This window comes from Megalops cyprinoides, chromosome 2 (assembly GCF_013368585.1).
Source record: "Megalops cyprinoides isolate fMegCyp1 chromosome 2, fMegCyp1.pri, whole genome shotgun sequence".
In the NCBI taxonomy this organism is placed as follows: Eukaryota; Metazoa; Chordata; class Actinopteri; order Elopiformes; family Megalopidae; genus Megalops; species Megalops cyprinoides.
Window position 1 is genome coordinate 68,692,145 of NC_050584.1, and position 12,500 is coordinate 68,704,644.

General features: G+C 51.8%; 2 protein-coding genes across 6 annotated transcripts in view; both read right to left on the reverse strand.

Annotated features, from left to right (window-relative positions):
* LOC118773698 (ribosomal protein S6 kinase alpha-3-like) overlaps positions 1 to 6,925 on the reverse strand; it is a 47,345-nt gene extending 40,420 nt beyond the window's left edge. The window contains exons 1-3 of one of the 3 annotated variants that reach the window (XM_036522743.1): positions 6,868 to 6,925; positions 6,612 to 6,685; positions 3,345 to 3,401 (exon numbers count right to left, since the gene is read on the reverse strand). In XM_036522743.1, the coding sequence (XP_036378636.1) occupies positions 3,345 to 3,401; positions 6,612 to 6,665 (111 nt within the window). In that variant the 5' untranslated portion in view covers positions 6,666 to 6,685; positions 6,868 to 6,925. Of the gene's footprint in view, positions 1 to 3,344; positions 3,402 to 6,611 lie in introns of all 3 variants that reach the window. The other 2 variants (XM_036522742.1, XM_036522744.1) reach the window with 2 other exon arrangements.
* A 2,771-nt stretch (positions 6,926 to 9,696) lies between these two features.
* The window catches only part of LOC118773588 (pyruvate dehydrogenase E1 component subunit alpha, mitochondrial-like), an 11,358-nt gene continuing 8,554 nt past the window's right edge, over positions 9,697 to 12,500 (reverse strand). For 2 of the 3 annotated variants that reach the window (XM_036522599.1, XM_036522597.1), the window contains exons 8-11: positions 12,043 to 12,114; positions 11,407 to 11,474; positions 11,075 to 11,183; positions 10,438 to 10,602 (exon numbers count right to left, since the gene is read on the reverse strand). In XM_036522599.1, coding sequence (XP_036378492.1) covers positions 10,438 to 10,602; positions 11,075 to 11,183; positions 11,407 to 11,474; positions 12,043 to 12,114 — 414 coding nt within the window. Of the gene's footprint in view, positions 10,603 to 11,074; positions 11,184 to 11,406; positions 11,475 to 12,042; positions 12,115 to 12,500 lie in introns of all 3 variants that reach the window. The other variant, XM_036522596.1, reaches the window with a different exon arrangement.

The window sequence follows — 12,500 nt, forward strand, 5'->3', positions numbered from 1 at the left end:
GTCGCTCTCTGAGTGAGAGGCAGAACGGCGTTACAGTCACTCTCTGTGAGAGGCAGAGTGGTGTTACAGTCGCTCTCTGTGAGAGGCAGAGTGGTGTTACAGTCGCTCTCTGAGTGAGAGGCAGAGTGGTGTTACAGTCGCTCTCTGAGTGAGAGGCAGAGTGGTGTTACAGTCGCTCTCTCTGCGTGAGAGGATCGTCAGAGTGGTGTTACAGTCGCTCTCTGAGTGAGAGGCAGAGTGGTGTTACAGTCGCTCTCTGTGAGAGGCAGAGTGGTGTTACAGTCGCTCTCTGTGAGAGGCAGAGTGGTGTTACAGTCGCTCTCTGTGAGGCAGGGTGGCGTTACAGTTGCTCTCTGTGAGGCAGGGTGGCGTTACAGTTGCTCTCTCTGTGAGAGGCAGAGTGGCGTTACAGTCGCTCTCTCTGTGAGAGGCAGAGTGGCGTTACAGTCGCTCTCTGAGTGAGAGGCAGAACGGCGTTACAGTCACTCTCTGTGAGAGGCAGAGTGGCGTTACAGTCGCTCTCTGAGTGAGAGGCAGAGTGGCGTTACAGTCGCTCTCTGAGTGAGAGGCAGAGTGGCGTTACAGTTGCTCTCTCTGTGAGAGGAAGAGTGGCGTTACAGTCGCTCTCTGAGTGAGAGGCAGAGTGGCGTTACAGTCGCTCTCTGAGTGAGAGGCAGAGTGGCGTTACAGTCGCTCTCTGAGCGAGAGGCAGAGTGGCGTTACAGTCGCTCTCTGAGCGAGAGGCAGAGTGGCGTTACAGTCGCTCTCTGAGCGAGAGGCAGAGTGGCGTTACAGTCGCTCTCTGAGCGAGAGGCAGAGTGGCGTTACAGTCGCTCTCTGAGCGAGAGGCAGAGTGGCGTTACAGTCGCTCTCTGGCTGTGTGCCTGCAGGAGAGGGCAGCCTTTGCCCTGATCGATAGGGTTGCCAGAGTGAAGGCCATGCACCCGGGGAGTGGAGGATCACAGAGCCCGCTGCTCTCCCAGGAGGGGAGTTTGAGGGCAAGCAGGGCCTCCCCAGGCACTGCTGAATACAGCAGGGAAAACTGAGGAGAGAACAGCTTTCAGGAAGAGACCCTGCTTCTGCTGCAGCGGCCAAACAGAGGAGAGGCCTGAGGGTGAGCGGTCTCCCCTGCTGAGGGGGGATCCTGCTTCTACTGCGGGGGGGATGGGGGCCCAGGAGTGAAGCTGCCACAGCCACGGTCTCCCGAAACAGAGAAACCCTCAGCTCACCACAGACAGCCAAGAAAACAAACACAGACGTAACGGGTACCTGTCAGAGGCTGGTTAGCTGATCAGTCAGACTCTCCACACCAGAGCAGCTGCCCTGACCGCGTCACTGGGAGGTTCAGAGAGGAGGATGCAGCGCACTTTTTGAGGGAACGCCCAAGGTCACGCCAGGGAAGAAGTGCATGACTAAGCTAAACCATGGCCTGCTGTGAAACGGGGAGAAAAATTTCTGCTGCATACAGATCACTTTCACTGCAGGGGATGCAGAACTGCACACACACACACACACACACACGCGCACGCGCACGCGCACGCGCGCACACGCACTCACACGCACTCACACACACTCACACACACTCACACACACTCACACTCACACACTCACACACTCACACACTCACACACACCTCATAAGGCTTATCAAGGTGGGCAGGGAGTGACTGATACGGGGTGATTCTGAGGACGGTGTTAGTGGTCAGATGGAAACCTGAGGATGCTGTTTACAAAGCGCACAGCAGCTTGGCTGAATGTCGGCCCAAAGACACAGTGAAGCAGGTGGTGATGCTGTAGAAGAGGGAGATTTTGCGCTTACATTGGAAAGGACTCAGGAGGGCTTATTCTTACTATTTTTCTTCATATTCTAACTATGCCGTTCACTGCTAGCTCTTTATGAGTCTCTCTCACAGTGCTGGGCTTGTAACCAGCGGTACTCTACTGCTGCGCCTCTGATTGAGGCGTTCCTCCTAAATCACTGCAGTGCGTACCCAGCTGTGCAAACAGACAGCGTAAAAAGCGAGCTGAGTCGGCTTCCCGGGACGAGGGCGCCCGATGAGCTTATAAATAATGTACTAAAGACGCACGCTCACTGGGCAGGAGCACAGGGCTCCGAGCGCAACTCCAGAGACACACTGAGGACCAGAGCCAGGATGAAATCCATAACCCATTTCCCATTCCATTAAAATAAATCAATGCTTTTCATACTCATCTCAGACCTCCGCTCGATACATATAGCTCTACTGCGGGGTGCTGTGATGTCACGATGGCAGCTCTATACTGCGGGGTGCTGTGATGTCACGATGGCAGCTCCATACTGCAGGGTGCTGTGATGTCACAATGGCAGCTCTATACTGTGGGGTGCTGTGATGTCACAATTGCAACTCTGTACTGCGGGGTGCTATGATGTCATGATGGCAGCTCTATACTGCGCAGTACTATGATGTCACAGTTGCAGCTCTGCACCATTTCTTAGTGGGATGTCACAATGATAGCTTTGTATGTCGAGACGCTGACATCACAATGGCAGCACCGCATTGTGGGGCACTATGATGTCACTGGGACATCATTATTGGATGGACAACACCATCGCTGTTACTGACATTCATGTGACAATGTGCTGTAGATTCAAGGCACTGCACACTGAAACAGCAGCATCTGAATGTAACAGGAGCGAAGGAAGAAGAAAAATGTGTACACCAAAACAGACACACAGAACACGCTGGAAATCAAAATGTCACTGATTTGGTGAAGGGAAACAGCATGAGTTTCCAGATCCTGTGGGAGAACCTGAGACCTGAGTCTCCTCGACGGGGCATCGGGAAACGTTCCCAGAGTGCCCTGCAGAACGCACTCTGCTCCAATAAAACACTCCAAACCCCTGAGAAAACACCACTCTCCTCTTTCCATTCATTCATTCCTTTGTTTGCTTGCCACAATCACTCCGTCCCTCACCGGCTTCACCTACCCACAGAGTTACCCATGCTGCCTGAGTCACACACACACACACGCGCGCACGCGTACATGCACACACACACTCACACACACACTGAGGAATTCCCCCCCAGAACACCATGCTGTGGGAGGACCCCCCCTTCCTCCACATGGGCGTGGCCCAGCTGATGGCAGACTCAGTAACTCAGTACAGGGCCTCCTGTGGGGTTTGACCAATCAATACAACCCATTTACTGCCAGCACACAAACGGCAGCAAAGCTGCTCTCAGTGGCCAGAACAAACCATAATAACCTGAGACACACCCAGTCAGAAACCTACAGGTCCCCACGGCAACACGCAGTCAGTCTCTCTTGCGCAGAGAGAGGCAGAGAGAGTTTCTCAGGACTTACTTCACAGGGCATAGAGTCGTCCTCTCCCATGGAGTCCTCCATCACCTGGTGCGTCTCCTGCAGATACACAACACACATCAACACAACACACAACACACATCAACACAACACACAACACACGACACAACACACACATCAACACAAAACACAGCATACACATCAACACAACACACAACACACATCAACACAACACACAACACACGACACAGCATACACATCAACACAAAACACAACACACATCAACACAACACACGACACAACACACACATCAACACAGCACACACAAAACAGCATACACATCAACACAACACACAACACACGACACAACACACACATCAACACAGCACACACAAAACAGCACACACATCAACACAGCACACACATCAACACAACACACACAAAACAGCACACACATCAACACAGCACACACATCAACACAACACACACAACACAGCACACACAACACAACACACGACACACATCAACATAACACAGCATACACATCAACACAACACACACAAAACAGCACACACATCAACACAGCACACACATCAACACAACACACGACACACACAACACAGCATACACACACACAACACAGCACACACATCAACACATCACAGCATACACATCAACACAACACACATAACACAGCACACACATCAACACATCACAGCATACACATCAACACAACACACATAACACAGCACACACATCAACACAGCACACACACAACACAGAATACACATCAACACAAAACACACAACACTCACACACACAGCAGCACATGAGGGATCACACCAGCACCGCTGACAGGACTCCCAGCATGCACCTGTTCCCACAGGTTTCTGACAGCAGCGTGCTCCTGACTCCCTGGCTATCCCCTCCAGGCTGAGACGCATTTGACTCCCGTCTGTGAGCTGCTGGGAGCAATGTCTCTGTCCGGGCACAGAACCCGGAATCTGCCGAGACCTGAAACCCAGGAGGCACCCAGCACTGCAGTCGCCATGGGAAACGTGAGAGTGCCCCGCAGGCCAGGGAGAGCCCCGGATAGAGACAGCCTGCAGCTTCATCCACACAGAGACAACTGTTGCCAACTGCAACCACTCTCCGGATTCTCACTCTCTCTAGGATTTAGCACTACGATCAGTCTGCGGTTAGGGTTTAGCACCACGATCAGTCTGCGGTTAGGGTTTAGCACTACGGCCACTCTGGGGTTAGGGTTTAGCACCACGATCATTCTGGGGTAACTGTTTGGTGGTTGCACTGCCTTACTGAAGATGTATGTTACGTTTATGGGGTTACTGAAATGCTAAGACCAACCATGGAAGACTCACAGCAGGCACTTTAAAAAGCACAGGCACTGACAGGCTAAACGACCCCAAGGGGCACAACGTTAACGCGGTCTTAGTTCCTCTCTGCAAATTGCGCGTCCTAAAATAATGTGCTCTGTGCCCTCTGTGCGCTGGGAGGAGGGGCTTAATAGTGCCGCGTTATACAACGGAGCCTTTGGTCTCAGACAGCACCGAGGCGTGTAGTGCGCTGATTGAATGTGCATGTGTGTGTGTGTGTGTGTGTGTGTGTGTGTTGGGCAGGATTCCGGTGTGCAGGAGAGAAAGTACAGAGATTTGGTCAGATCTGTCTGCGGCGGCAGCCCCGGACGGACACCCCGCCCGAGCCAGAACGCGGACGCCCCGTCCCGTTAAAGCCCTCGCGGCACACCGGCTGCCTCGCGTCACTGAACCGCCGCGTGAGCAAACGCCGCGTCACGCGGACAACGATTTCGAAAACACCCACCACGTCAGCGCACCACTATAACAGCGATGACAGCGATGCCCACGCGTGTTTCCAGAACAGCAGCGTCATATGGCACATATTTAAGAGTTGCCTCTTACACACCAAGTATAGTGTACCTACTTCCTCTGTAGTTGTAACCGAAGGAAAGCCACGCCGCAGAGCAGAAAAATGTTCATTTATTAACAGCTGCACAACCCAAGACATATTTCCCTTCATAAATTATGAATGAAACGGGAATCCACTTCAACTACAAAACTTACCGAAACGGCGCAGTGAGCAGGACAGCGAGAGGAGATATTACACAATACATCAGGCGCGTGCGAGTTAACACCTTTTGAGCACGAGCCTTTCTCCCAGCCAAACGATTGGATTTCTTTTTCGCAGTTTAGCCGTTTGGATCACTAGTTGCTGCAATCAGAAAGCCGGGTTTCCAAGATCGCAGTGTGGACAACGTTATTCTGTCGCTTTCTGGTATTTTTGTTCTCCAGCCTCTGAACCGTGGCCTAAAAACTGTCAGACGGCTTCCTTCCTCCTCCCTCCCCCTCCCCCCCACCCTCCCTCACAACTTCCAGGGGTTAGAGTGACAGTCTGTACTACAATGCACCATACGACTCCCCTGCCCGAACCGGCCCGCCCAGTCCCGACCGGCGCAACCGAATCCCAGCACGAATCCCAACCGAATCGCTCTTTAATTAGTCACCGGATAAAAATAAAGGGCCCGCTTAAGCCGCCGTTCGCCCGGGGTTCGGGGTCACGCTGACGCGATGCCTCGGCTCTGACTCATAGGATTTCTGACGAATTTTAAAGACAACAGCTCGACTCACTTTTTACCCAGTGAGCCGGACTGCGCGCAAAATCGCCGCGATCGCGCACCATTCTTTCAGCTTTCAGACTGGGGAAAGTCGCCAAGATCGCAGCGAGAGAAACTGCAGACTTTACAGCGAAGTATAGCTGCTTTCTAGGTATACCACCCGACCAGCCAATACTGACTCACTAATATCAGCGAGGTCCAGTGAAATACTGTCTACACGCCAGAGCACCAGTAATTACAGTAAATAAAGAATGAAATAAATCATAATGTGTTCAAATTAAAGTGTAAACATCGGCTATGCTGTCTAAATGTCACATTTAATTTCCCATTCAAGCTTTGCGGCATCTTTACAAGGAGCGCTCGATAAGTTAGCCAAGTTGTTAACTTATAACATTCATCAAAACCTCAGTGATCGCAAAATTTTCGTTACACTGTTTAGATATTAAGATAGATAACTGAATTCTCTGGAATGCGGAGCGTTTTCTTCTCGTCTTGGGGTAAACAGATAAGGTGTAGACAAGTTCCCGAGCTTGTTCCTGTCCCGGTGACGCTGCGGGCAGAGCTGGCTGGATTCTGCACCTATCGCTACAAACTAATTCTCGTTTGTAACAAGCCGTTTCTCAGCCGAGCGGATCGTGCGCCCGAGTGTCCGGACTCACCTCGTTCCCCAATGACATCTTCTGCCAGGGGTCCGCCAACTGTGCCAGGGGCATCTTCCGTAGCTCAACTTGTCCTTTAACACCAGTGATAGTTACAGTGCGATCCGACGTGTCCCGAAAGCAGAAGAAGGAAAAAAAGTACAAATATGTTACACAAAGACAATCCTTTCAGTGAGGAGGAAAGTAATGATATACTCCGATATGATACTCGGGATTAGTCTCCCGATCTCTCCTTCTCGTTCCCTGTTCTACCAACCGCGATTTCTGCCCTGTCTCTCCGTCTAAGTCGCGATCGCACGAACTTCCGTTTCTCAATATGGCGCCCGGTCTCGGCTTACCTGTCCGTCAGATCGAGGCTGAGGGCAGCGTCACGGCCGCGTCACGGCCGGGGGAGGAGCTTTGGTGCCCGGGGAGCGGAGAACAGGTGAGAGGGACCGAAGCGGACGCCACGGCACTGAGTCACCGAGAGCTGTACGTGCCACCTGCCGGGCAGCGCGTCCGTACCCGAGCGTGGGGGGCGCACCGCCTCTGCCTGAACCGTGTCCGGTATCCACTCAGCAACGCGACGTTTACATCATATAATCTATGATTAACTAACGTTGTGATTCGCCTTCACTGTAATCCGCATGGCTATGGTTATGACATGTAGTACTCAGGCGTCCTAAAAGTTAATCAAAGTCGTCCAATTTCGACTTTATTATTCAGTTAAATTTATTAATTTATTAGATAAATATACAGCTACAAAGTCATTGAAAAAACAATATAATTATTTATAATAAATATATTATAAACAATCTAAATAGTTTATACTAGTAATATATAATATTATACAGTTATTATTATAAACAATATCAGTAACGTAAATATAATAAACTAAGTATAATATATTAATAATATTATAAACAATATCATAAACAATATAATAGTTTATAATAAGAATAGTATAATCGTAATACTTCGCCGGGGACAGAAATCTATGCCTAAAGTTTATACCTAATTGAACACCAGGCTGAGCGGCGAACCTGTCGAATTCACCGGCTCAGCGTTGCTCAGTTTGAGGGCGAGCGGTGCAGGTTTGCCATGGTCCATGAGCGACACCTGGCGGCTAAACCCGGGAAATACTCCCCTCAGCCCACCGGCGCTGCTCGTCAGCTTTGCTGCACCGGCAGCGTTTGCGGTGCGTGCTGGAGTGCACACACACCGCTCGTCAGCCTCTCGCACCCGGGGCTCTCTGAGGAGGGCTTAACCTCTGATTTGGGAGTCGCTCTTGTACCCCTGTTCCCCCGGAGTTTCACCCAGCAGCGTGAGATGTGAGCTGCGCAGGTCACCCTGGATGAGCGGAGCTGCAAAGCCAGCCGATCACGTCAGGACGCTGAGAATGAGCCCGTTTTGCGCTGTGTGCGTAACCCCCACCCCCTCTGCACAGCGCAGAGCGTCATCCCCACAGCAACGCCTGAAACAGAGACAAACCCAGGCGAGCGCATGGCGTCAGGTGCGAGTCGGACGGTGCGTGGGACTCACAGACTCACTGACACGCAGGGCAGTTTCCTGAGTGCTGTAGCTGATGCATGCCATCACATTATTGGCATTTAGCAGACTCTCTTATCCAGAGTGACTTACACAGGTTACAGTTTTTACATGTTGCTTTTCCCTGTGTTCCAGCCCTGCCCTGCTCTCCGCCCTGTCTCCGCCCACCTGATTACCTGATCGTCCCCACCTGCCTGCCTGCACACCTGCATCCCATCTTCTCATCAGCCTCACCCTATACAAACCCCGCTTGTGTCTGATCTTGTTGCTAGTTCGTCTCAGTTCTTCTGTGTCTTCTTGCCTGTTTTTTTGTCTATTTTTCTTGACCACGTTTTTGGATCTGTTTTTGGTGTCATTTGCTGTGCTTTTCTGGTTTTTGACATCGCCTGTTTTGACCATGTTTTTTGGGATTCCAACTTGGCTTAATAAACATCCATTGTGCCTCCTGCCTCCCTGTCTGCGCCTGAGCCCTGACAGTTTAAAATATTTTGTTTGTGTGTAGATGCTTTTGGCAGTGAGTGCCAGCCTGCAGAGACGTCTGGCCAGTGAGCTTCTGACTTTCTTAGCAAGGTCCACAGCTCACAGGCCTGGTGCCCCTCCATGTAACCTCCCCCTTTCTCACATGGGCCAATTAGCAGGGCTGGGGGGTGGGGTTTGGGCAGACACATCGGGGGAGCACATCCTCAGGTAGAGAGCTCATGTGGACACACACAGCAGCACCGGGTGTGTCAGCAGGGGCTGCTCGTCCCGCCACTCTCAGGCACCGTGTGTCAGCCACCTGCAGGTTGCTGGGGTGATGTCACTGCGTGATGTCACTGATGCTCCGCCCACCCCCGATAAGCGCTTAGCTCACGCTGCAGTGTGAAATAGCTGAAGCTGGTGTGAACATAACATCCACTCAACGATTCCGCAAACTGGGCTGCGTAACGGCATCAGAGTAAAAATCCACCCTGTACGTGGAATAATACAGCGCGCTTTGCCTGTAAGATTCATATCCGCCCAGCTGTTTTACTTAAAAATCAAATACTTGTAAATCCTTGTAAATCGTTGATTCCTAGAAGCAGAATTACAGATGAATGGAAGAAATGGACTTTTACGTTTTAAACCTACAACTAAGAATTGTCCTTGGATAATCTCTTCAAACATGGAACATTAAATCTATGCAATAAAATCCTTTATTTAAAAAATATTTATATATGACTCATGCTAATTATTTATTATTTATATACCACAGTGCAAGCCAATGGCACTGTGTAGGCACAGTGGTCAGAGTAAGTTCAAAAATAAAATGGTATCTGGATTCACGTTAGTGTTTGTCGAGTGTCTCTCTGACACTGGCGCTGTGTAGGCTACACACCTGTCCTTCCTGTCTTTGTGCTTCTCAGACGGTGTAGGCTGTGGGACACCCAGTGTCTTCACTAAATTCATCAATTTTTTTATGTGCCATTGCACTTGTCTGTTTTTGATCACTAAATGAAATAAAGCATGCAGGGGTTAGAATGCCTCAGAGATGAAACACACAGTTAAAGAACACATACAAATCGGTCATGTTTGAGGGTCTTTATTCCTTCTCTCGAGCACAGACAGCTTCTCCTACAACAAATGGAGTGGTGAAATTCTCTGGGACGGAGCTCTGGCTGGCTGGAATGAGAGCACTCTCCCACAGCATCTCTTAAAGACACAGCAGAACTCACCATCAGGAGAGAGGGGTGGGCAGAGGGAGCAGGAGAGAGAGAGATTCTACACTGCTCTGTTTCAGCTCACACTGTCCTGTCGCTTGGTCCACATACACAGGTTTACAGCTCTGTGGGGTCGAACTACAGCTAATACTCCTCCACCTGAACCACACCCTAACATACACACACACAGCAATCTTTCTCCAACACATCACACACAAACCCATCACCACTCATCCCTCAGTACTGGTAATATGATTCAGTGTAGTTAATGTAGGTTAACTATACTAGAAAACCCAATAGAAGTAAAACTAAGCAAACAGAAATAAAACAGAAACACATTCTCAGGACCCTGCCTGGGCTGCTAACACTGGCTGACCTCTGATGACCTCTACCAGCGTCACTGAGATGTGACCTCTGATGATCCCTAACAGAATCACTGAGATGTGACCTCTGATGATCCCTAACATAATCACTGGACTGTGACCTCTAATGACCTCTAATACAGCATCACTGGGACGTGTCAGTGTGTCTGTGCTGGGGGGGGTGTGGGGTGGAATGTTTTAGGCGTGTGGTGGGGTGTGTGCAGTTCTGGGGTGTACAGCGGGGTGTGGTAGGGCCGCTCAGCTGACGGATTTCAGCTTCATCCAGGGGTTGGTGCCGCGCACCTCCATGGGAGGGTCGTTGTAGAAGATGTGGTTGCAGAGCTCGTCCAGCGGGGGCTCGGGGTCACTGGTGGCAAACTGAGCCGCCTCCTCGATCTCCTTCCTGATCTCCACGTCAATCTCCTGCACACAGAGCGCGGACATGCCCACTCAGGCGCCATACTGACGCTCTGACGCACTGACACACTGACATACTGACGCTCTGACGCACTGACGCTCTGATGCGTGTGTGTGAGTGTGTATGTGTGTGTGTGTGAGTGTGTATGTGTGTGTGTGTGTGTGTGTGTGTGTGTGTATGTGTGTGTGTGTGTGGGTGTGTGTGTGTATGAGTGTGTGTGAGTGTGCGTGTGAGTGTGTGTGAGTGTGAGAGTGGCGCATGAGTATAAGAGTATGTGTGTGACTGTATGTTTGTGTGTATATGCATGTGTATATGTGGGCGTCAGTGTTTTGTGGGTGTACGTGACTGTGCATATTTTTGTTGATGTGTGATCATGTGACACGTTTTGCTGTAGTGACCAGAGCTCATTCTCTGTCAGCATGAGGAGCTGTGATTGGCTGCAGGGTGTGGAGGGGGCGGGGCAGGGCGTGGCCTCACCTTCAGCTCCTCCACGCTGGCCATGTTGGTACTCAGCATACGGTCCTTCAGCATGGAGATGGGGTCACTCTTACTACGCACCTCCTGAATCTCCTCACGCGTGCGGTAACTGCCGGGGAGAGGCGGGGTTACACGGGGCGGGGTTACACAGGGCGGGGTTACACGGGGGGGGGGGGGGTGGAGGGCAGGGCGTGGCACGCCGCGGTGCAGTGCGGTGGGGTAGAAGCGGGTGGGGGGGGAGCACAGGGACAGCTAGAAGAGACAGCGCTCACTCCACCCCACAGACTGCAGACAGAACTACGGCAGGGGACAGGGTCAAGGGTCACCCTCACCTGACCCCAGGGTCACTCATGCTGTGTCCATGGTAACGGTACGTCTGCAGTTCCATAAGAATGGGGCCCTGAAGCAAAGGGGTGGGGAACATGTCAGTGTCTCCCACTGGGCGTGTCCAGTACTGCCTCTCCCACTGGCCGTGTCCAGTACTGCCCCTCCCATGGGCGTGTCCAGTCTGCCCCTCCCATTGGCCGTGTCCAGTACTGCCTCTCCCATTGGGCGTGTCCAGTACTGCCCCTCCCCTTGGCCATGTCCAGTACTGCCTCTCCCATTGGGCGTGTCCAGTACTGCCCCTCCCATTGGCCGTGTCCAGTACTGCCTCTCCCATTGGGCGTGTCCAGTACTGCCCCTCCCCTTGGCCGTGTCCAGTACTGCCTCTCCCATTGGGCGTGTCCAGTACTGCCCCTCCCCTTGGCCATGTCCAGTACTGCCTCTCCCATTGGGCGTGTCCAGTACTGCCCCTCCCATTGGCCGTGTCGATTACAGGCCCTGTTCCCTCTACTCCCTGAGATAACCTGTGCCTCTTGCTCTTGCCCTCCCTGCAGCCCTGATTGGGGGAGGATCTGGCCAATGGCAGCTCACCTTCCCTGCCCTACAGCCCTGATTGGAGGAGGATCTGGCCAATGGCAGCTCACCTTCCCTGCCCTGCAGTGGTCCGCAGCGAATCGGGTGGCCTCCCTCACACACAGGATGTCCATCCCGTCCACCTGAGAAGGGACGGGGGTCAAAGGTCACACAACAGCGTCACGTGATGGGGGTAATAGATGGAGTGTATTCTCCAAGCACTGCACAGTAGCATGTGTATAAACGTGCAGACATGAGTTTGTATTAGCCTGATGTAGGAGCGTACACCATACGCAGCTGCACGGGTGCGTACAGTGTTAATGTCTCTGTGAAAGGGTGCAGCTGGGTGGTGTTTGAGTGTGCAGTGTTAATGTCTCTGTGAAAGGGTGCAGCTGGGTGGTGTTTGAGTGTACAGTGTTAATGTCTCTGAAAGGGTGCAGCTGGGTGGTGTTTGAGTGTGCAGTGTTACTGTCTCTGTGAAAGGGTGCAGCTGGGTGGTGTTTGAGTGTACAGTGTTACTGTCTCTGTG